This window comes from Athene noctua, chromosome 10 (assembly GCF_965140245.1).
Source record: "Athene noctua chromosome 10, bAthNoc1.hap1.1, whole genome shotgun sequence".
NCBI lineage: Eukaryota > Metazoa > Chordata > Aves > Strigiformes > Strigidae > Athene > Athene noctua.
In genome coordinates this window covers 2924414-2949573 of record NC_134046.1, presented here as the reverse complement: position 1 = coordinate 2949573, position 25160 = coordinate 2924414, and the positions used below count along the sequence as shown (strand labels likewise).

Genomic DNA, 25160 nt, shown 5'->3' with positions numbered 1-25160 from the left:
CTGCAGGCAGTGGAGCACGTTCCCAGCCTGGGGAAGGGAGTGCAACGTCGTCACAGCGGGGCCGACACAGGTACTGGCAGCAGGTTGATAACATTCTTGAGATTTATTTTTTTTCTACCAGAAGTAGCTGGGAAAATGAGAGAAAGTTCTGTTGTTGTCTCTGGGGCGAGGACTTTGTTGCAGAAAACATGGTTCTTGTACGGTGTGGCTGTCCTCTCGCTGTGCTCTTAGGAAATTTGTGTTAAGTGGAAGAGAAAACGTTTCCCCAAGCCCTTATTTGTCTTCTGTGTAACTCAGGAATATGTGCAGTGAGGGCGTTTGTTGCCAGTTGATCTTCACAACAGGCATTTGCCCTCCAGATTTGTTGGTACGTGTGTTTATGAAATCGGGGAGGGGCTGCTGCTGAAATATCTCAGTGCATTCCAGAGTTGGAATGGTAAGGGGAAATTATTTTTTAAGTCTTCCTGTTGCAAAGGAGAAGAGAGGCATTTCAAAGCCCCTGCTTGGGTCTGAGTGGCTCCCGTGAGAGAGTCGCTTTGAGGTGGAGGTGCAGCACCTCCTGTGCTGATGGAGGTGGCGATGAAATCTGTGATGGGCTCTGAGTTTTTCACCCAAATATATCTAAACTCCCCACCCCGCCTCCTGGAGAATAGAAAGCCAGAAAACACTGGGCCTCCTAAAGACTGGGGGGCTTTTTTGGATGCAGCAAGCAAAACAGTGTCATGACAATGCAATTGTGCTGCAGAATCCCAAAGCAAAAGTGGCATTTTTCATCTTGTTTTTAAGCACTTCACAGGAGCATGGGCTGTTTTGCCTAAGGATTTAATGTTTGTTGCTGTATGCTTCGGCCAGTTTTATGTAGGGCAGGATCATGAACTCTAGCTTAACTTTTGCAGTGTTCTAGGAAAAGCGGTCTAGACATTACTGGCAGATGTTTTAATCCATTTGGGTTCTATTTAGTTATTTTCTTTAACTTTTCTGATACAGAGCTGGAGCAATGCATTTCTGGAGATGGGAAAAGAAGTGAACATCTGTATTTGACTTAATGAACTCATGTACAAATTTTCCAAGGGCCTAAGGAGCTTTGGATTTACTTGAGCAGAAGAAAATTCAAGCCACCTGCTGAGGAAGGCTTGAGGAAGGTGGGATCCTTCATGGAAACAGAGACTCTTGCCTGAAGCGGAGACACGGGAAGAGCTCTTGGGCTGTGGTGGACTCCGTAATTAAGTAGTTTCAGGAAATCACACAATCTGTAACAGTATTCAAAAGTGGGCTTTTTTGTTTTCCTGTCTCTCTAGATCTACTTGTCTCTTGTGTTAAAGGCTAAGTGCTTTGAAGATGGGAGGCCACCGCTGTGCTGCTCTCATGCAGAGCTGACACAGCCATCTCCGACCTGCTGCGGCCATGCTAAAATAACCCAAACTGCCCTGAGGGGGATGTGCTGGAGTTTCGCTTGTGTAGAGCCTTGCAATCAAACCCAAACCCATTACTGGTGCATAAAATGCTACTACAGGGTGTGATGCCACATGCAGTGCCAGCCTGGGGAGAGGTGGGAAGGATTATGTTACTGTCCTCCTCTAATGATGGTGCAGCCCCTGGCCAGGCTGTAGTGGAGGCTGGGTAATTTGGGAACTAAATAACAATTTGAGATTCAGAATGGGTGCATGTGGTTCCATCTCATTTTCCCTCCCCTTCTTCTAGTAATATGACAACTTTTTAAAGGTGATTAGATGCCTGAAGATACAGATAGATGATTTTGTCTGCTTTTGAACTACATGCCTGCATCTTCAGGCACTCAGTTATCTTTAAAATCCCAGGCCTTGAAGACTAGCTCCCCGGAGGCTGTAGTTTGAATCATCACTACCTGCCTGACCCACTCTCACATACCCCTGACTGCTCTTTACCTGACTACAGATAAATGCCTCCCTTGACTTACAGAAATAACTCTCCTCAAAATGGATCAAATCACACTTAGTTTTAGTCATTTGAGTTCCTGCTTCTAACCTCATGCTTTTATTCTAGCAAAAAATACCGGCTTGCGTTAGCGTGAACAGCTTTTGGTTCTTAATGCTGTTTTAGTATTCCTTTCTCTAAACAAGGAGTGCAATTACCCCATGGCAAAATAACTGTCTCCAACTGTCTTTTTTCCATTAAACAAATGGAAGGTTTTACCTCTTGGTCTTCCCACAAGATTAATGCACTTTCTCTGCGGGAACTGTCTTAAAGCAATACAGGAATCTGAACAACTTGCAGACAGCAAGTCTAATTGTCACAGAATCTTATTTAGCCAATGCCGATTTTCATTAAGAGGTGATCTCTGTTAATAACATAGACTAATAAATCTTCTAAATGAAAAAATCCCTCCTTTTTCCGCCTACCGGCAGGGATAATGAACTCCTAAATCAGTGCTCTTTTTGAGGAAGCTTTTTTTTTTCCTATTTTAACAGAGGTTGGCTTGGGACCCAACTGATGTCAGGAGATCCCAATGCCTCTGCCTGCATCCCATTGCGAATTTATCTCAGAAAAGTTGTGGTCTTATTGAGATTGGTTTTGCTGATAGTTGCCACAGAGAAAGAATTTGGTCCAGGATGTCCCCACTGGCTCCGTGAAAGCCATGAAAGCTGATGCGGTGTCTCAGAAAGGCAGCAGGTCAACCTTTGGTGAGCGTTCAACAAATGGGTCAAACAATTCAGGAAGCTCAGGGATCCTTAATTTAGAGAATTGGATTTCCTAGGAGTTCAGATTGATTTACGTGTATGCATCTGACCCCTACATATCAGTCAGCTGGCTTCTAGGTGATTAATGGGCAAACAAGCATCTTGGTTAGAGGACAGACTCCTGTTTGTGCCCTCAGTGAGAAGACAAGGGCAGGGGAGGTAAATTCAAGCTGTTAGACCTAAGAGAATCCACATTAGAGACAGCCATGAGAAATCAGGAGATGAAATTCTGCTGCTTGTGGGAGAAACTTGTCTCACCCCAGTTCTTAAACCAAAAAACCCGCCAAACCCCAACCCAACGACACAGACTGGGTGGGTGGCCGTCAGGAGGACAGACTGCAGGGCTGGGCAGACAGGGAGGACACTGCACAGATCCACTTCTCCCCATGCCCCCGGTTAACTGGCTTTATTCCCTTCAAGTTTGGATTGCTGTTATTAACAACTGCTATTCCCCTCTCCTTTCTTGTCTTTTCCCCTAACATAGTGGGAAGAAGTAAATAATCCCCAAAACATTAAGTGGTGTAAAAAAGCGGGGAGAAATGGTTGTGCTGGTGGCAGAGCAGGTGACAGGACGTTTTTATGGCCCCCCGGCCGTCACTGGAGCTGAGGTGCCAACTGGCATGTATGAAACAGGCAGCAGAGCTCTGGCTATGCAACCCCATGCCAATTACTCGCCAAGAGACTGATGTCTGCCCATTCCTTGCTATTCTTGCTGCTGCTAGTGCCCCTCCAGTACCTCCCAGTATGATACACCTTGCTGCTGTGGAGCCTGGTTTCCCAGGGCCTACATTCAGTGGTGAGATGCTAAGACAGAGAATGAGGAAAAAAAACCCAACCTGAGCAAAGCAAGAGCAGGCAGTGAAACAGTTCAAATGTCCCCTCACCTTTCTTTTTTATTTATTCCTTTTTTTTTTGCCTTCCCCTCCCGACTTCCTTCTTTGTCTTGTGCCTAACAGGGTTTTTCTGGAAATGGGTGGTTTCCTACCAAGGCTGAGCTGCCTGCTTTGCTCAGGAGGCAGATTTGGTCCCATTTGGGCCATCTCTTCTGCAGTCGAGGTGTTCCTGTGCCAGGCCCTGGCTGCATGGCTGAGTGGTTTTGTAGGGCAGTAGCTGCTCTTCACTGCGCTGCCCCCAGTCCCAGCTGGGGTTTCCCCAGGGGGAGAGGCAAAAGAAGACTGTATCTGACAATTTTCTTTTATTTGGGTGAAAGTTAGTGGGAAAATACCTATATTTTGCTGACCTCTCCCCTCACCTCATGCTTCCTAGGAAAACCTGTGCCACTTTCCATGCTGCCTGTCCAGGGGATGGTGCCTCCAGTGAGGGTCTTTGGCTTCTGAGTGGTCTTGCCTGGCAACCAGGATGCTACTGGCACAATTTCAATTAAACAGGAAGAGAATAAAATATTACAGTGCCCTGGCTGGAGGTGACACATTGCACTAGAGCCACCGAAGTGCCATTGGCTGTGGGCCCTGCTGAGAGCTGCCATTAACTGTCTGGCAGCAGGGTGGGATATTGGAGTTTGCCCCGACTTTCTTTCTTCCTGCCCCTGGTACTTCAGCTAAAGCAAGGAGGTGTTTTTCCTACTCCTTCATTTGTCAAGTTTGTTTTTGAGGGAATAAGATGGGATTATCTTTCCTTTTTTGTCACTGCATGAGACGTATACTGCTGTAAAACACTGCTGCTTCAGGTGAGGAGACCTTTGTCATGTGTGTAGGGGTAGGGACTCTGGAGCTCTTCTTTCCCTGGTGTTAGTAAGACATTGAAATGGGAAAAACTATTGTCAGAGAACTTACAGGAACTTTTCTATTTTGTCACAGATTCCCATGGGATCAATATATGGAAAGTGTGCTCTCAGTTTTTATTGAGGGTCTTGTGTACTTGGTGAGCTTTTCTGAAAGATCTAGAGCCAGCATTAACACCGCTGCTTGAAAATCACCAATTACACAATTTTTTTCCTTTGGAAAATTTTTGGCCCACTTGGTGTGAGAGAAAAAGCTTGAAAAATACGCCTCTAATGGCTCCAGCACTGATTGCTTTGCAAAAGGAACCCACTCAGGCTTAAAAAAAAAAAAAAAAGTTATTTTCCCAATTTTAGGGAGTAGAGAGGTTCATGAATTTTCAGTGCTTGGGTTGGTGCTGCGATTTGGGCCTTCTGAGCAATCAGGCTAGTTCCCAGCATTGCCTCTGAACCGATGCTGTGCTAGGCAGGAGAAATGGCTACGAACACAAAGAGAAGGAATTTATTTTTTTAAAAAAAACAAAGTACACCACCCCCCCGAAAAAAAAAACCCCAAACAAACAACCAGCAGCTCAGAAAAAACTGACTTCATTAATACCAGCTTGAGTGGCAGAGCAGGAAATCGGCTGAAAATGAACAAAGAGCCACACGGCAGGGATGCTAATGCAAGCAAATGCCAATTCACACTTCGGCAGGCGGCGTGTGGCAGCTTCCTTTCCTGTTCAAACATTTTAGCCAGATAATGAGCAAAAAACCCAAACATTTTTTCGCATAATCAACTGAGTTTGGGAAGGAGAAGCAATAGAGGAAAGGGAAGCCACGGTGCTAATTATTTGCCGGCTGATAGGGCTGTCAGCGAAGCAGCGCGGGACTGTGCGGGGGGTGCCTTGCTAATTGCCGGCAGCGACTGCGCCTTGGGTCGCTGCACTTGCCACTTGGCTGGTGGTGCAAGCTGTTGTTAATGCAGGGGCAACCTGGTTGCTTGCTGAAATGGAAGCCGAGGCCCGTCTGCCAACAGTTATTGGGGTAGGGAGGGTAACCGTTAGCAAACTGGGGTTTCATGGCAGTATTTATTGGGGTTGCGATGGGACGACGAAGCGCGGAAGGGTGCTGGTGGCTGGCTGGTGCAGGGCGGTGTGTTTGTGGGAAGCAGATGGTTGATTGCTTTACTTTGCCAGGAGATGATGGAGTTGGCTTCGAACCATCCTGCGTGGTTTCCCAGGAATGCAGGGATCCCGTCCGCAGCAGAACGTTGCTGCCTTGAGCGTGTTACCTGAGGTCAGAGCTGGCAGGAGCGCTCTCATGTGGGAGGTGGTTTGTGCTGGGGTGGTCCTCACCACCTGTGTGACCGATGGCACTCTGATGCTCTGGTGGCACTGAGGTGCTCCAGCCCTGCAGGTATTTTGCGGGTGCCTTTTGCAGGCTGAAAAAGCAACCTCATGCTGAGTATCCTTAGCTGCTGGTTTGGGGTTTCTCTTCCAACGTGCTGCTGCATTTGGGAAAGAAATGAAGGGAGGTTGTAGCTGCTGGACTGAGTGGTATGGGTAGGGGCAGTTGGATTGGCACTGTCCTGCTGCTCCCCCAGGAAATGCCACCTTGCCTCTGTACTCCCAAACCATCCCTCTTTTCTGACTGCACAGTTCTGCAAGGCATGGGGCAACAGAGAGAGGGTAAGGCAAGATAGTAGGAAAAACCTTCTGGAAAAAGAAATTAAGATGAACATGGACAACAGTACCAGTGATTGAAACCTCTGAATCTTTACCACTATCAAACAGCTACTGAAGAGGAGATGGCATAAGGCTTTGCTTTTTTTTAAAAAATTTTTTTAAATTGGATGCTGGAGCTAAACTGTCCCAAGTAAATTAAACTTCTTTCCAGAGTCATTAAGCCCAGATTAACCTTGGTCCTGGCCTCCCCATCACCCGAAGAACCACTGCTATTAAAAAGGCAGATTTCATTTTCAAGCCTTCTGCTCCTAGAGTTGGTGCCAGGCTGTACCAGCACCTGTGTGAAATCAAGGGCTCACCTCGGCGCTTGCTGTAATCCTCTAGCCAAGTGCTGCTGCTTTCACTGTCAGCGTTGAGGAACACTACAAGACCTCCACGGTCAGGACAGTGCTGTTTTATCCTACCTGCTCTTCCCCTTATTTTTTTGGAAGGCAGAGCTTTGTTCCGCTGTTCCACAGAGGTCAAGGCTCAATGTGTTCTGGCAGCAGTGGCTTGGGATAGGTTGGTGCTGGTCTTGTGCTGAGTGCTAGTCCTTGCTTCATCAGAAATCTTCAGTTTAGTGGTGATGGAAAAGAATTAAAGGTGATTCAGGAGAAGACACTGGATATCTACATTTTCTCTCTATGGACTGCAAAATTTGCATTGAAAAACTAAATGGTGTTTATTTTTCAGCTGAAACTTTTTATGGTTGGAAGTGCAGATTTGAGTCAGCCAAAACCTTTCACTGATTTGTCAGTTTGTGAAGTTACTTCAGTTGGGGCAACGAGAATTAAAAATAGATAATTCTTTTTTTTTTGTTTTTGGAAATTAGGCAGAACCTTATTTCATTTTACTTCTAAAAAATGTTCAAGCCCTTGAGCAAAATTCCCCTCCTAGTGGTTAAGTGTAACCCACGTGATTCAGTTTACTCCATCATTTTTCTGTTTGTGGGGAAAGTGGGCTGCCAGCAAACTGAGCATTGGTTTTGATTCTCTGTGTACAGACCACTGTCTGGAATGGGGCTGAACAGAAGCCGTTGTTCCCTTTGTACACAGCGAGACAAAAACTTCTCTGTAACTTATATTTAAGTTACTTAAGGGCTGTGGACAGGAATAAATGGATAACGTTTTCAGTAACCCGTATTTAGACTATCATGTACAACTTCTAAACCTTCACAGCTACTGAAAAATTGGGAAGGGCAATCCAGGAATGTGGTCACTGAGAATGGGAGTTATTTGATACTACAGGGTTACTGGAAATTATTGGTTGAAAAAGCGCCAACTTTTTAGGAAATGCCATAAAAGTAGACATTTTAGATGGATGGCGATGGAATCTGTAGAAGCACGCACCCTTCTCTGCAAATAACTTCTGTGCCATATAGTTGTCTTCCAACAGGATAGTACAAAGATATTTAAATACTTTTAAATTTAAATTTCAGCTTATGCTGGACGGTGCATTTATAGCACATAATACTATTTTCTATTTTCTCTAACTTTTTTTTTTAAAAAAAATCACTTAAGAGAAGGCACTCTCTATACAGAGGCTGGAACAGCAGCAGGAAAATGTGACTTTGAAATAATGGGATCTATAAGAATAGGCAATTTCGTTCAAGTATAGTGATTTAGTGCCCTGTTAGTGTCCTGATGTATAACTCCATTTCCAAAGACAGTAAGTTTCTTCACAAGCATAATGACAGGCTTAAAACTTGTGAGACTAATGCTACAGCTTTCTCTGTCCTCAGCTGTTCCACATAATTACAGAAGTAAGGGAATTTTGTTCTCTCCTAACGGATTAGCTCCAAAAGGAATAAATCAGATAATGTTATTGCCTTCTTGTTTCTTGGCCTCCCTCTCTAAGAAGCAAGATAGCCCACACAGCGCAGTGCAAAGCCAGGGCTGGTTTTTTCTTGTGTACAGTCCGTGATACAGATGTGATCCCAATTCTGGTGTCACCAGGTCAAACTTTTGAAAGTGCTCTGGTTCTGTTGTTTGTTGATTTGTGGTACTAATTTCAGCTTCTGTGTTTGCTCACAGACGATGGCCCTTACTCGAAGGGGAGCAAGGACTCTGGTGGGATGGACACAGCCCTGGTCTCCAGGAGGCAAAGCATCCCAGGTAAAGGAGGGGATTAGTTCCCACTCCAAAACATTGGGGCATCCATTACACTTTACCTGGCTACCACTAAAATGGGTAAAATCCCCCAAACCACCCATTCTGGTGCATCTATCAGCCAGACTTTTGCTGGAGGGCAGAAATGGATGGTGGTAACTGGTCTCAGCAAGTGTTAGGGTGCAATCACAGTCTGGCATGGAACTATTGATGGTGGTTACAGGGAGCCAGGAAGGGGCTGGGTCCTGTGCTGGCTGACACCCACAAAGAAGAAAACAGCAGCAAAGGAGAGAGGGAAGAAGAGCTGCCAGATCTGAGCTCGCCAGAGGGAGGGAGACTGGCAGCGTCTGGCAAGCTTCGTTTTTCCCATGTGTGACTAAGTTTGTTTTGATATTTAGTCAGTCACAGCAGACTTTTGTGTGAGATAAACCTTCCCCTGCAGAAACACCCCCAGGGGCTGAAGAGGGAGTGGAGAAGTGGTAGTAGATTCGCTGCAGGTGGTGCTGGGCTTTGTCTGCCAGCGGCACACCTGCAGGTTTGGATGGGCTGCTCTGGACAACTCCTTCCTAATAGAGCCTGAGGTTTGAACTTGACCCAGTCACAGGTCTGGTTTAGTGTGTTGTAGGGGATGGGGGAGGAAATGGGGGGCCCTTTTGCTACTGCTTCATCATTCAGCAAATTTCCTAGTGGATATTCTACATCCTCTGGGGCTTCTGCAACACGTTGCCACTGTACCTCAGCCCTGATGGGGAGAGGCTGACTCCTCGCTCACAAAATCCAGTACGTCCAGCAACCCCAGCTTAAGACATCTCAACAGGGAGGGCAAAATTCACGTGTGCTCTTCCTAGCCTGGAATGCTTTGAGTAGCAAAATCCAAGCACATATGCCAATAGAAATCCAAGACTACTGTCGTATGGCACTTAGACTATGTTGTGAAGGTCCAGATCCTGTTTAACCAGCTCACTTTTACATCACTGGGTGTCTCTGGTAGCGGCAGTAGATTTATAGAGGCATTGGTCAAAATCCCTTATTGTTTACCTTGATAGATTGATCTCAGGGACTTGCCTTTTTTCAGAGCAGTGATTTCTCCTTGAACCCATAACAATAGGTAATTTCACTCTGGGAGTTCTCATTTTAAACACTTATCAAGGATCAAAATTAAACCCCATTGAAGAGCTAATAATCTCCCCTTGTGGCACCATCTGTGTTGATCAGTCATGTCTGTAGTTGAGAGGAAATTTGCAGGATAGTGCCGGATGGTGTTCCTTCCAGCACAGCGGGGAGCCCCCACAAAGTTTCTGTCAGCCCCTGGGATCCTGGGTTGGTGAATTGAAAACTAAGTTACTGTAGTTGGCAAGGGATCAAAACTGAGTTTAAAGAGCAGAAGCATTATGGACCTGACGTTTTACAACGAGCTGCCAGTGCCATGTTAAATGGGAGCCCAGCAGTGCCTAAATGCCTTCCAGACTGGTGCTAGATTGCAAAGAGGTTCCCCACTTGCATTAATCAAGTGCATGGATTATTCTTGGAAGTGCTTTACAAAACAGGTAGTAGTACACGGAGGGACTTGAAGAGAGGTGCAATTTCTGGTGTCATGGTGGCATTACACAAGGAGTAAAGTGCTAGTGATGAGGCACCACAGTGCCAAGTGACACTGTGTTTTCTCTCAGTGAAAAAGGATGGGAGGGGAAGCCCTGCACCAGCACAGATCTTCTGTGTCAATATGTTATTTAAGACACCCTGCCTTGCTCTGGAAGTGGTAGTGTGCAAGAGGTTTCAAATGTTCCCTCTCCAAATAGAGGATCTCATTTAAGCCTGGTGGGGTTTGCTGTGCAAACAAACTCCTGGGCCATTTGCAGCGTGGGTTTTAGTTCACAGCTGTGGGACTGCTGTTTGCCATGTGCTGCCAATGCCCATCGCCACCTTCGCCTGCACAACTTTGGAAAAAGGCACCCTGTGTGAGGGACACTGTTTGCCTCCTGTAAAATTGTGGGAGATTTCAGTACATCGGGGATAGTGGAGGTGGATGGATCATGTTGTAAGCAAATTCTGCAAAAGCTTTGTAGAGGAGGCTCTGGAAGGCATGGAAATCATCTGATTTGCCCCAGGGCTAGTCCTCCCTTGAGCTAAAGGTTCGAGTGCTGTCATGTGGATTAATGTGGAGCTGCCTTTTGCCAAGTCCGCAGAGCTCTTGGTCTTTCCTTGGGCTGGTGCTAACTTACTCCCCTCCTCCATATGAAATCCACAAGTTGGAACAGTTTAGGGACCCTGTTTTTTGTAAAATCCCAACCGTGAGCTGTAATGGGATCAAAACTGGCATCAAGTTGGGCTTGTATATAGGTGCTGGAGAAAAAAGAGTGTGGTCTTGAAAGAAAGGTAAAATGTATGCTGCCTGCAGCAGAGAGGTGGTACTGGTGCAGCAGGTGTGGGGTGTGCAACCCTTAAACCTGACTCTGCCATATGTATTATGGCTGGCAGTGGAGCCAGTTGTGTTGTAAAAGTGGCTTGTGTCTTCAGTTCCAGCTGTAGATGAGGTGGGTAACGTGGAGGAAGTGTGACTTAGACTGGGTGCAGTGAACGAAGGTCATGCCTCCCCCTCCTTCCCCTGCTGATGGCAGGATCCCACCCCTCTCCACGTTATGTTCTTTATCTCCCAACTGAATTGATGTCTCATGATAAGTTTTTAATCACAATATTTTAAGAGACACCCTGTTCTGTCCATCCAGGCAGCTACTGCAGGTCCACAGCATCCTCCTACCTGGTAACTGTGACTGCCTGACATGCAGCCTTCCTGACACCCACCCCGCTCCATATCAAACATAATTCCTGAGATGGTGTCCCTGGACCACTGCCTGGATCCCATCACCCTGGTTTGAGTCCTTCCACTGCCTCCAGCACAAAGTTTTTATCCTCTCACAAGCTCTCACTCCTTTGCCTTATCCTGCTTGGTCTTGCCTGAAAGACCTGCATGCAAATGCTTTTCCTCCACTGCTTTGGGTCCACCAGGACACATTTCTGTTTCACAACTTCACTTTAAATAAGCGGAAGATAATTGTATTAATCATCCCAGGTCTGCTCTCCCACCACCTGTAGGAAAAGGGTGTCCTTGGGATTGGGAGGAATATACCTTTCACTGAGATGTTTGTCTTTATTCCTGATCTTTCAGAGGAGTTCAGAGGGGTCACCATTGTGGAGCTGATTAAGAAGGAAGGAAGCACCCTGGGGTTAACCATTTCAGGTGGCACAGACAAAGATGGAAAGCCAAGAGTCTCCAATCTGAGGCCGGGAGGACTGGCTGCAAGGTGAGCAATGGAAATGGGGTACAGAGAGCACAGTAAAACTGGAGATGAATAGTTGCATGGTCTACCTACTGAATGAGTATAGTTATAATTAAAATAGTTGGCCCCGACTCCCTTTTTTCAAGTGGCCCAAAATGCAAAGTTGTTGCTTCAATAATTAGAACGTCTTCTATTTTGAGTTATTTCCCATGCTCTGTGCAATTATGCTCTGAAATTTTGTGTAGGGATATTTGGGATTCTGTGAAATTAGGCGGCCTTGTCAGGAGAGCTGCATGGTACAATACATCTTGATCAAGCTAAGTGGTTTAATATTGTATCTGTTCTGAATACTGAGTGTTTGAGGAACGTTATTGGCTGAGAAAAGCAATGGGAGAAGAAAAGCTCCAAGAAGCAGAAAAAGGGAAGGAGTAATGGAAGAATTTTGCAGTAAACAGGCAAAGGGAAAGATGTTTTCTTTTTCCCTGCTGGATTTTTTTCAGACAGCTCTTGGTGTGCTTCTCTTTGACTGATTGCTCTACATGAATGGGAACAGAACAAAAAGGGAGGTTGTGAACACGTAGACCGTGATTGTTGCTGTATGTACGGATCTGAACACTTGCCACCGGGAAAGATAGATGGCTGCAGTTCTAGCACTTCTTTCTGATAGCAGGCACGTGCAGTCAAGCAGCTGAGATCAGCCCAACATTGGTGGCTTGTTCAGAAAGTCCTCCAGTTACCAAAGATTTGCCAGGCATGTCCTGGCTGAGTATAGCAGAGGCTTTGTGCTACCACTGCATTGTTTTTTTTTTCTTTTATTTGCAGAAGTGACCAGCTGAACGTCGGGGATTACATCAAGTCAGTGAATGGCATTAACCTGACCAAGCTGCGGCATGACGAGATCATAAGCCTGCTGAAAAATGTGGGCGAAAGGGTAGTGCTGGAAGTAGAGTATGAGCTCCCGCCAGCCGGTGGGTGCCTCTCTCATAACGCTGCTCTCTCTGCTTAGCTGCTTTTTGTTCTGGGGTGCATGTGGGCTTGCTCATGCTTTAGCCATCGTGGCCAAGGCAGTAGCCAGGGGCATTTTGACGTTAGTCCGAGCGCTGCGGTGGCTGCTGCAGAGCTGCGTGCAGGCGGAGCAGGGCGCTTTTTCCGGCACAGTGGGTGCCTGTTCATGCACACTGGCAGAAGATGCCTGATTAGGTCTGTCTTGCCTCGGAGTGACTCGGTAGCACAGGCCAATCTGCCTCCTGATGCTGCTTCAGCTTGTTTTTTCCCTTTTGGAGTGTGGCTATGGGAGGTTTTATTCAGTCTTAAGCATGCATTGACAGATCCTCTTTTCTGAACTCTGGAAAGTGCTGTTATTCCTCGAGATGCTTTGAAGTGTGCTGTGTTTTCAGAAGGGAAGCCCGAGCAATCTGCTTTCCAGCTAAGGGGCCCCGGCAGAAGTTGGCAAGCCCAACTCACATTACCAGGGCTTGTGTCCTGATGTGGAAGACTCTGCTCTTGCCCTCATTTTTTTCTGATTAAAATAAATTCCTTGATACAGTTCCTTGTCCCAGTCTTTCCTTTGTGAAAACCATCTCCCCGGTTATTACTTATTTAGTTACCCAGATCAATCACAGGATAATTGGGCAGAAGAAATAGAACAACTGAAAAATAAGAGGACAGGAAAAACAAAACTAATGAGATCTGAACATTTTGCCGCAGATAGGAAACTATCTTATACTTTATAGCTTTGCTGTAGGTGCTGCCTTTACATGAAAAGGATATATAAATGACCATATGAAGCCCTAAGAAGAAAAAAAATATTTAATCTGAATTGACTGACTCTCTATCCATTATCCCCCTCTGTTCTGCTGTAAAGGTTAGTTAGCTTTTGCATACAACCTCAGTAAAACAAACTGTGGCTCAATTTTTCTATGTTCTCATGCTCACTAGAGATGACAGCTCTTAACCTTTCTCCTTAGCTGTGAGCCTGGCTATCAGGAATCTGATAAGCTGTACTTACCAGCCAAGGAGCAGTGCCAATACCGCATGGCTCAATCAATAGCAGCGGTGCAAAATGTCTCCACCTCTGAAGGAGCAGGAAGAGCACACTGAAATAGTGACTTCTCTCCAATGAGATTATTGATGCTGTTTATGACTAATCCAGACAAAGAGGCACTGCAAAATACAGGGAATTGTCAATTACTGCCTTGCTCCAGTTCATTGTGGGCTTTTATCTGCGGTGAGGGTTTGTTATTGCTGCGTGCCTCTCTCCTTCCCTGGGCAAAGAGCAGAAATATAGTACAATTCAATAGCTTGTGCTTGTGGGTTTGAATTTTTCTCCCCACTTTGTAATTTCCTGCTTTGGAAGAGAACTTGCAAATCCAAGTCTAGTTTTCAGGCCGCTTTGTCACATCATCTCTTTAATGAAGAAACCAAGCCCTGTGTTAACACAAGCTTAGGTTTCCCCGCTCCCCATTGATCTTAGGAAAGGCTGTTGCAGGACTTTATGCTTGGATGCTTAGGACAGAAATTGGATGTTTTCCGAACTCATCTGTGGATGCTTTATACCCTTTTCTTGGTATGCGAGTATGACCCCTTAGCTGGGAGCCTTCCTGCGCCCTGAGCTTTTCCCTTTTGGAGTATTTTTAGGCTGTGTCCCTGGTAGCAGTCTGTGCCCGGCAGCAGGAGCAAAGCAGCTGCATGCTGGACAGTGTTTTGGGGGTTTATTTGGCCTTGCTGTAGGCTGGGGCCCATGTCTGCCTGCCTGCAAGGCGGTACTGTGCCTTCGCTTCTTTTGGGTTAGTTTAACCCAAATTTGGGTGCAGGTTGCAAGCCCTCAGGGTGCTTGGCAGTGAGGAGCAATGTGGTCAGTGAGGGCAGTGGGGAGATTGGCTTCAAAAAGCCTCTGCTGAGCCAAGGGAAAATGCTAGCGCGGACGTGCCTAGGGGAGCCTTCAGCTCCAGTTTGCCAGGTTGAAGTCGAGCTCTCAGTCTTTTTTCTGATTATCCTCGCGGCCATTCATTGCACTTGGTTTGAAGATTAGGAATTGATCTTTTCAGAGTGGACCAGGCTGAAATGCCATGTGCAGTTCTGGATGGAGAAGACTGGGAAATTGTCCCATATTCACTGCAGTAGTTCAATAAATCATTAAATAGCAGGAGATGGCAAGGGACGGAAACAGTTTCTTTCTTTTTCTCTTTACTTTTGTACATTAAATAGTACTGTGTATTTAATATAAAATTACTGTATTGCCCCTAGGATCAGTTTAAAGGATTCACTTAATCTTTTTTTAAAGTCAAAATATGAGAGGTAATGGAAAAAAAAAAACCCCAACCTATTGTACTGAGGATTTGGGATTTTCATTTTCTTTAAGGTCAGCTGGTGACTTGATTCCTTATGCTGCTGCTGTTTTTTTTAATAAGTTTCCATCTGCGGCAGAAGCTTCTGGCTTTTGAGTAATGCCAAATGCATTAAAGCCAGTTGATAAATGAGACAGTTTTACTTGAATGTCAGAGTATTAACCAAGACAAATTTGAGGGGAGATGCACAACATTGAGCTGGTGAAATCATCCTAAAACATGATGGTTGGCTCAGCCGAAGCTTCACACATCCAGGTTGGGCTCTTTTTGCCTCTAGACAGGGAAGGTATTGGACTGGACTTTCATTTCAGTGCCATTTGGATGAGTTTTGATATTATTGTGCAGAGTGGCATGGAAAAGGTTTATCTGGGAGTAACTGGGTCTTCCTCTCTTCCTTTAGTGCCAGAGAGCAGTGCTGGCATTATTCCCAAGACCATTGAGGTGTCCCTCTACAAGGAAGGCAACAGCTTTGGCTTCGTGCTGAGAGGTTAGTAGCTTCCCCAGTGAAAATCAAAGAGGGGACAAGCACTGGCAGAGGTGATTTGGGAAGCAGGAATAGAAAAGTAAAAAGATGAATGTCATAAACCTCAGCTGAGAAGTGAAAATGTTGACGCAGAGAGCATCCTGTTCAGCCTTCAAGGACTGCTGGCTGCCGAATCCGGGGCAGACTTTTTGCTTTCAGGCTCTGTCAGCTGTTCTGTGATAGATGTCTCTCCTTTCTCAGCACTCTTGTTCAGACTTTCAAACCTCCGGTGACTTATGGCTTTCCTGGTTTGATTACAGGGGGAGCCCATGAAGACTGGCACAAATCCAGACCGCTAGTGCTCACCTACGTGAGGCCGGGTGGCCCAGCAGACAGGTACTGCTCACGTCACACCTCCAACATTTGCTTTCACCAGACAGACCAGCAGCTCTCGCCATACTCTTGGACATTTGTCCTCTTTATCTCCTTGCTGGTACCTCCCCAAGGCTTCTCATGCTGGTGGTGGGACCTGCGGTGGCGGGGAGGATGAGTCTGGTGCTCACAGGCTGACCTGTGTGTAGATGTTATAAGCAGAAACTCCTCTTCCAGAGGCAGCCACTTAATTAACTCCGTGCAGATGAATAGCTGATGCTGTGTTAGAAAGCAGGAGGCAGTCTGTCTGTTCTCATGCCACTAACTTAATAAGATGGGCCTGATACTATAAATAACCCAAACTATTGTCCCAAGGAGTGTTCAATTCCTACAGGATCAAAGTAATTGACTTGTTAATATATATATATAGACACACACAAAATATACATTAAATATATACAAAATATCGATAGATATTTAAATATAGAAAATATACCTAAATATATATATAAAAGACATTTTTGCCTGTGGCTTCTGACAGGGAAGGGTCCTTGAAAATTGGGGACAGGCTGCTGAGTGTTGATGGGATCCCTCTGCACAGCATGACCCACGCTGACGCCCTCAACATCCTGCGGCAGTGCAGCCAGGAGGCACTCTTCCAGATCGAGTACGATGTGACCATCATGGGTAAGGCCAAGATGGTTGTGGTGGCATTTTCTCTGACTGCCTGGAAAGTATGTGAGACTTGACATGGTAACTGGGGTACTCGGTTTCAGTGGAAAAATTGCTGAGCGATGTGCTGCCAACATGGATGTCGGGAGTAGAGATCAAAGTCAGTTTAGTTGAATGTATTTGCAATGCCCTTATCCAGTGATGTGTCTTGATAGGAATGATGACTTGTTTTAGAGAAGGGAGGAAAAAGAGATTTTCTAATGTAGGCAAAGAAGGTCTAGGATAAGTTGGAGTTAAAGGGGGCCGAAGTGCTCTGCCAGCCCTGCAAATACCACTATTAAATGTGTGCAGGGGAGGGAGCTGCAAGCAGGCAGATTCTTGATGTGGCTGTGGCTTTGGTTATGAATTTTGACCCTGCTTAATTCTGGAGCTATTCCTTTTCTTAGAAACGTTAGTTCAGATCTGCTTCTGAAATAAATGAGGGGTGATCAACTGTTTGACCCCAAATAAGACAGAATTTACTGGAGGGCAGAGGATGGGTATTTCTAAAAAGTGTTCTACACAGTAGATATTAACTTTGAGGGTTTGGAGGGTTAGTGTTTTGCTTTTTTTTTCAGTTGATTTTCAGTTTCAAGCCCTGGGAAGGGGTTTATCATTAGCTACTGTAAAGTCATTTTGAGCTGGCTTTGTGACACACAGCTGTTACTGCAGGGAGCGTTGTTAATGAGTTTAAGGTTACCACAGAGTCCAAAGCTGTGTTGATTCTGGAAGCTCATTGAGCTGTGTGTTAGATTTTGATGTTGCATATACATTTCCAGAGGGGTTTCTGCCTCTGCTAGAGCCACAGGCTGGACTAGGTTGGAGTTTTTTCTGCAAGTCTTGCAAACGTCTGAGCCTAGGATCCAGTGAGGAGTCCGTGATAGCAGGTTGTTTTCTGATTTGTCAGTGAGAAGGGAAATAAAAAGGATCTGTAGCTGAGAGAATTTAATACCCAAGGAAAGAGCTGAGAAAACCAGAACTTGCTCCTTGCAATGTGCAAGACAGTTGCAGCAGGATAAGGGAGCTCCTTGTGCCAGCCCTGAGGGCTTTCTGCTTCCTTCTGAGCTCCTTCCCCCAAGCTTTCCCCTTCCTTTCAGGAGAAACTCCATAAGCATGGCCATATTGGATCTCCCCTGGGGGAGGAGGCTGCCGGGACCTGGGGAGCCATGTGCCACACAAACGTGTACTCCGCTGGGAGAGCTGGAAGGAAAACCTGATGGCTTGGCAGTTGCCTGCATGCTGCCTGGCTTCTGCCATACTACAAGAGCAGCTTCTCTTTAGAAATTGGAGGAGATGCTTAAATGACGGGAAACAGAAACTACCCAAACCCTATTTTCTACCCTTTTTAGCTGATTGTGATGTGGTAACTCTGTGGTGATCAGTAAGGGATGGCTGTTCCTCTCCTCGCAGGCTGGCTGGGTGGGGAGGGGACAGGCAGGGTTCAGGAGGGATTTTGCACAGAGCTGTCACGTCTGAACAGTAGCAGGCAATTAATGGTGCGTGGGAAACGGGCTTTTTTTGAGTTTTGTTATTTGTTCGGTCTCCTGGTGTCTATGTTGCAGAAAGTTGATTGTTTTAAAACCTGACTAGGAGCAAAAATAGCCGTGAAGGTGTCTTGGTATTTCTTCTTGAGGAAATCTCCCACCTAAAACTGTTAGGGTTGAGTGAACACAGAGTGATGGCAGGGTTTATGCAGTGCTGCTCCATCTTGTGTTGCTGTATAGTGGACCATAACCAGATACTCCCCAAGATGTAACAACAGACCCTTTCTTAGATAATTTCTGCATAGGGTGTGTTTCTCCCCAGCTCTGTAAAAGGATATGCTTGCTCTACTTTCTTTTAAGGCAAGATAATGCAGAACGTGTAGCTTAAAACAATCTCTGCAGACAGGTTTGACAGGCAACACCTAATAACTGCAATAGGAGATGGGTGCATCATCCCCAGATCCCCACTGTTGCAGATATTGTCTTTACCAGCCACAGGAAGATGATGAGGGAAGGGAATAACAGGTGCTGGAAGTAGTGTGGGGATGTTATTACCCTGAAGGAAGCACTCCTAATTCCTGTCTTGAAAGCTTGGTGAAGGGTCTGGGAGGGACACGTGGCCACACAGTTCACTTGATTCATTATAAGAGCTGGGGACACCACCATGAAGTGGTGCTTGGCCTGTTTATCCCCAGGGAAAACAGAGGGTTTTACATCACGCTCGTTCTCTGCTGTAGCTGTAGATGCTGGGGTGGCGTGGGCTGACCCTCAGTGAGGGAAAGCTGTTTTTCCGCATCTGTCCTTGGTGAGAGACCAAGGCTGCTGCGGGGGAGTGTTGAATCACGGCATTCCCCAGCTGCCTGTGTGGTTTCCCAGCCAAAAATTGTACACTGAATCTGAGCTGCGTGGGGCCAGCCCCGCTCTCGGTGCGAGGGACGTGGCAGCTGCTTGCCATCACCACCGAGCATCCCCCGGCTGCTGGCCTTGCACCGGGGAGGCCAGTGTAGGATGGGGACGTGGCAGGCTTTTAATCAAATTGGCTGAGATTTCTCAAGGCCACTGAAGGAATTAAATTAATCTGCCTTTTCCATTTAAAAGGAGTGCAAACTGGGCATGCACCTCCCTTGGGCATCGGGAAAATCTCTGCCCTTTGCTGATGCCAGATAAACGTTGCAACGAACAGATGCTTTCCTGTGGCAACACTCTATCTTATGGGCCTTTTAAAAAAGGGAGGAAAAAAGAAAAATAACCCAACAAATAAACTGATCAGCGAGAAACTGGTGGCATTTGAATAGATAGTCCATAAATAAGCTGCGTGTGCCATGTCTTGAGGCACTGGGCTCAAGCCTTTAGGGTCGCTCATGGAGAGGGGAAGCTCTCTGCCAGAGACGACGAACGAGCAAAGCAATTTGCTGTGTCCTTCTCCTCCTCTCCCTTCCCCTGGCTGCCCCTCTGCCCGTTCATTTTTCAGGCTGAAGATTTTTAGGCCTGCGGGGCTCTCCTGCTGGTGGAGTGGAGGGCTGGTAGTGTCCCACAAATGGGTGACTCTGCTGAGTGGTGGCAGAGGGTAGGGCCTGAAGAGGAGCCCATGAAGTCAAATGCCTCCATGTGCTGGTGAAGCTGGAGGGATCACGAGCTGCTGGGCTCTGCCAGGAATGGGGCAGCTCCCTGGTTTGGTGGTTCTAGGAGGTTTTGGTTTATTATTTTTGCATTTACAAGGGTGGTGGTGGTGGTGTGCCTATTCCTTTTTCTTTTTGTTTACCTTTTCCTGTTTCCTTTTCCCTCCTCTCCCCCAAAATGCATTACAGCAGGGAAAAAAATCACCCCTGTCGGCACACCTCACTTACTCCCTGAGCAAGTGCTCATAACACTTGCCAGCCTGGTTGCGAGAGCCATCCCTTCCTAGGGAAGTGAGCAAAGCCAAGTGAGGCTCAAGGAAACCTAGTGCAAGAAGGAAAAAACCCCACAATAATTCCTCTAAAATAAGCTGCTGAGAGAAAGATCTTTTACAAGACACCAGCTTTGAGTTGTGGGGTCACCAGCTCTCCTGTACCTTCAGCACTGGGGTGTCTGACTACCTGGAGCAGACTGTTTCCCTCGTATCCAACACGATACCATCAAGAGTACTCCTCCAGCGTGTGGGTGTGAGCAGGTTTTGCACAGCCCTGTGTGTCCCCCCAGGGTCAGCCAGGCAGACAGAGCGATGGGATTTGCTGTACTTCAGTGGGTTTTGGTAGGCTTTCCTTTTTCTGTTTTGATGGAGAAGGTTAGAGGGTTGGTTAGACCTGTAGTGAGTCACCCAGTGGGTGCTGAATTTCCACCTGAACATTTTGAAATGGCTGGAATTTGGGTTTGGAAGGAAAAACGCAGGCAGGATTCGGGGGCAGATGTTAACTGATTCAGGCCTGAGCTGCTGATGCTGAATTTTAAGAGGGTCCTATCCAATTCATTTATCCTATTCATTAAGCAATGCCACCTAAAACCAGCAGATGTCTTCAAACAGGTTACTGAAACTGGTTACTTCAGTTGGTTACTGAAACTATTGTTTCTGAAGATGACTGAAGACAGCATGCGTGCCTTTCCCCCGGCAGTGTCAGGAGATGTAACATTATTCATCCGGCATGGATGGGTCTTCTGGACCCTGTCTGACTGTCCACTAAACAAACATGTATTTTTGGACAAGTTGTGTGACAGCTGTGCCTCAGTTCCCCAATCTGTAAAACGGTACCGTCCTCCTCTGGGAAGAACAATTCATTACTTGCAAACCACTTTCAAACCTTTACATGAAAATCTGCCCAGCCATGCAAGGCAGCATATGCATACGTGTTTTTTCTGATCCTTGGTAACAAAACCCTAGAGAAAAGATCCAAGCTGCTGTATCCATATTAAACTCGGTGTCACTGGCCTCGGGGATGCTCATTCTGCAACAGTGTGATTTTTGGCCCTCACTATATGCTGAGCAGCATCTGAGTTGAAGATCTCATGAATGCTGAGCCTCCAGAACAACTGCTTAGACATTTTTGGCTTGCAAGAAGGGATCTTCCTTTAAGTAAGGTGAGATTTGCTGTGAAATGCAGGAGAGTTTTTCACAGATGCTGTGGGTGAGTTTGTGGCCGTGCATGATGGTACAAAAACACCTTGTGGTGCCAAAACAGCAATGCCAATTGACTCCCTACAGTAAGGTTATTGCATGGCCTGCCCTGCCCTCTCTGTGTTTCTTTTTCAATTAGCTTGGGTGTAATAGCCCCATCTTAATTATGCCTCACAAATATTGCTAAATTGCAGACTCCTGACCTTTGATTTGAGCCAAATCGTTCCCTAGAATAATTAATAGAGGCTTGGCTGGTCTTTCCTCAACAAATGCCTCTATAAAATGGAGCAATTCTCATCCATGCTACTGGAGATGGGAATTAAAAGGGACAGTGGCGTGGCCCGTGTGGTGGGAGGAGGGACCGTGGGCTGGAGGCAGGACTGTGATTTCCTACAGTCTTACTGATAACCTTGGTCCTGGTGTGGGAGTACCCAAAGCTCTTTTTTCTCACCTTTGTGCTGAGACCGCCCTGGGAAACACCTGGCAAAGCTGAGAAGCTTGAAGGCTGGGTAAAACCGAGAGGAGTAGGTATTTTCCTTGCAAAGACAGGTCTACCACCCCAGCAAGCTTTCTTTCATTATTTTTTTCCTATCTCCTTCCCTTCAGCTGGAGGAATATAAGTCTGTGTCCCTCTTCAGAGGATACGTGCTGGGCACACACGGGCTGTAAAAACAACATATAGCTAGTGTTTGCTGTTAGAAGAGATCCTCAGTCTTCTGGTGCTTCCTTTGGTAATGAAGGTTTAAGTGCACCTTCTGCAAGCTTTAGCTAGGTCCTTTGTGCATCTTTTGATTTATCTGGGACTACTTTTTGCCAGGGCCTGCAGATCTCCCCAGCGGTCCTTTTCAACAGAGAATAAACAGTGGTTTATTTGAAGCCTGCATAACCTTTAACATGGCTCATTCCTCCTCCTTCCTCCCCACGGAAAAAGGGCACTGTGAGCAGGCCAGAGCCTGAACATCCTCTGGCTCATCTCCAGGGGAAATTTCCAAGGGAAATTTGTGTCTCCAGAGATTCAGCATCTTCAACAAATCTCAGGAAAGACCTCGTTGCAGCTTAGCTTCTGAGATGTGCATTAATGTTCCTGTTTACCAGAGAGCAAGAATGAGCCATGCATCTGGTTTTGGAGCCAAGTAGCATCAGCATTTTTAGTGGAGCACAGCTTTGGAAGAGAAAAGCCTTACTATGAATAATTAAGGGCTGAGAAGGCATCAAGCTCTCAGAGGGCTCTGCTGGCTTTTCCTACAAAGTGGATGGTGGTGTTTCCATGAATTGCTTTTGTGGAGGGTCAAACTACACATGGGGTGCTAGATGTGGGAAGTCTGGTGGTGATAACACATTCATGAGTCCAGCCTCCTTACAATAGCTTTAGGTAATCTGGAAGCAAATCTGGGTAACAGAAGTGGAGGGAATTTCTGTCTAATCAACCATAGCCACAGGCTTTCTTTTTCCTCCCCCTTCCTCAGAAGGGATGAATAGGTATGATGCAGGCTTATGCTAACAGGTGTAATTTCGTAGGAGTTTCATAGTCTCACTTACAACATCTATTAAACTTATTGCAGAAATTCATCTTTTAAACATGAGTTACCCCTGTATTGTCTAATGGGAGAGAGGAGGCTTTTGTAAGCATGCAGGTAGGTAGTGCTGTGTCTCTGCTCCCACTGTCACACCAGAGGAGCTGAAACGAGCAGTTGAAGTGATATTTTGAAGCTGGTGCTCAAGCACGCAGGAGTTGACTGACGTGTAATGGTAATCAGCACACAAGACTTCCGAGTACTTCAGAAAGTGGGATCCTGTTTCTTTGCACCTTTTTTATTTGGGAAGAAGCCTATAACAGTGATGTCCTTTTGATCTTCTTTTTTTGTGCTTTTAATGCTGTTGATGAGACTGCTGCACAGCCTTTGAGCAATCTCTTCCTCAATCTTGCTATTTAACCCCAAGAAAAGAAGAAAGGGGGTTGTGTCCATGAGTGAATTGTTGTAATATCTCTTCACTTCATTATCATATATATTTTCGTGCAGAAGCAATTTTGCTACTTGAGTTTACTTCTTTGTTAAGTTACCACGTGATACAGATTGGAGCATGTCCACACCTACAGGTTTGCTGATACACATGGCAAGGCAGCACTATTGGCCAAGGCCCTGCTTTTAGAAATGGAAAAGGCTGTATGAGAAGTGTCTTCAGATGCTCTCTTGTTTTGCAGATACTGTAGCAAATGCTTCAGGTCCTTTACTAGTTGAAATAGCAAAGACTCCAGGATCTACGCTAGGAATCACACTGACAACAACCATGCACCGGAACAAGCAGGTCATTGTCATCGACAAAATCAAGCCAGCCAGCGTGGTGGACAGGTACGGATCTGAACAGGCTGCTCCTAGCTCTACTTTTCCTTTCCTCGCTGTTTTTTTCTCCCCTTGTTAGTTCTATACCATTCCTCTCTGCCTTGATTTGAAATGGGCATGTCCACATGTTCATAGCACTAAGTGTGCTAAAAATATCTGACCCAACACCAGTGGATGCTCCTCACTGGGAATGAATGTAACTCAGTGCATGTGAAAGCTGAGCTCTGTTTTAAAACCCTCAGATCTGACTGCCTTGGAGCTGTGGAATGGCAAAAACTTATCCTGGAAACTTCTGGCTAGAGCCTTTTCCTGATGGGCAAGTCAACTAGTCACCCTTTACATGGGGATGCAGAAAGACAGGCTGTTATGCAGCCCTAGCTGTGCTTAGTTGTGTTGCTGAGCTGAACTGCTGGCTTGTAGGACTTAACTCACTGCTGGGTGATCCCTCAGCCAGCCAGACTAACTATGAGTGGGCACTATTAAAAACTTAAAGGATCTTTCCCAAGCTACCAGTAGCACTGACTCAAACATGAACCATCTTAGCTAGTATTTTGGGTAATGCTTGAATCTAAAGTTAAAATTGTAAGTAAAAAAATGAGATGTGGGGAAAAAAAAAAATCACATGAATTCAAACAGTAATTCACAGTTGGATTTTGTGTGTGTCTGTTCCCAACTGTAAGGCCATGGATTTTAACCACGTGTATAATTACCTCTCTTGCTGTTTCCTTTGCAGATGTGGTGCGTTGCATGTTGGCGACCATATTCTCTCCATTGATGGCACAAGCACAGAGCACTGCTCCTTATTAGAGGCAACTCAGCTTTTAGCTGCCACTTCAGAAAATGTCAAGCTAGAGATATTACCTGTTCACCAAAGCAGGCTGCCTTTGAAGCCTCCAGAAACAGGTGTGTTCTCCATGCAAACACTGTTGGTTGCCCTCAAAACTCACTTGAGGTCCCTGCTGGGGTTCTTGCTGCTTTTGAATGCTGGCAACAGACTCTGAAGAGAGACATCTGTGGAGGGGGAAAAAAAAAAAAAAAAGTTTTGATGAAAAGCATGTGATTAGATGACGTTCTTCAAGGATGTGAATAGGGAAAAAAGGTAACATCTGTGCTTGAATGGGAAAATTGGAGTTGGGAATCCCAGGGTTTTGCAGTGCTGAGTGCTGTGCAAGCTGCTTTCTTAGTACCTCAGATAAGAGACTTTAATGGGGAGAGAGGAAAACAGCCTTGGTGCTGGCAAATGTATTTCCAAGTGCAGTTTTCATTTGCTGATGCCTGGTAAGGCTTTATGAAGGACACTTCAGGAGCTAGGCAGGGTCCTTACGGACTTCCTTAGGAAACAAAACTGTAACGTAAGTGTTCATCTTCCAGACCAGCCTGTTTGAATGTGTCTGAGCAGCCAGGGGTAGAGTGAGTGCATCTGTACCTTCTGCTTTCCACCATCCCCACCAAAGAAATACCGGGGAAAAAAATAATGGTTCCAGTGAAACCAGGCCCAAAATGCCTGTAAATGTCATTAGGAATTCACCCTGGTGAGCATCCTTTGCCCATCCTTAGTTTCTCCTTCCGTGAGAGACTGACTCAGGCTTTCATATAAACTTCATTGTGATCATAGCCTCAGCCTGCACTTTTGTTACAGTCCGTACCAGTGATCCTGTAATTCAGGTGGTTTGAGTGTGACTGTTCAGTACCAGCCCCTTTTGCAACCATTTTCAATCACTTGTCTCTCAGGGACATACATTTTATTAATATTGCTGCACAGTAGCCCTGGGTACAGCTCTTCTTTTCATTCTTTTCTAGGAT

General features: G+C 46.0%; 1 protein-coding gene across 8 annotated transcripts in view; it reads left to right on the top strand.

Moving 5' to 3' along the window:
* GRIP2 (glutamate receptor interacting protein 2) overlaps positions 1-25160 on the top strand; it is a 289298-nt gene that overhangs the window by 218877 nt on the left and 45261 nt on the right. For all 8 annotated transcript variants that reach the window (XM_074913846.1, XM_074913849.1, XM_074913844.1 and 5 more), the window contains 8 exons: positions 8195-8275; positions 11436-11571; positions 12370-12515; positions 15295-15381; positions 15678-15753; positions 16271-16416; positions 23219-23366; positions 24091-24260. In XM_074913846.1, the coding sequence (XP_074769947.1) occupies positions 8195-8275; positions 11436-11571; positions 12370-12515; positions 15295-15381; positions 15678-15753; positions 16271-16416; positions 23219-23366; positions 24091-24260 (990 nt within the window). The remainder of the gene's footprint in view (positions 1-8194; positions 8276-11435; positions 11572-12369; positions 12516-15294; positions 15382-15677; positions 15754-16270; positions 16417-23218; positions 23367-24090; positions 24261-25160) is intronic.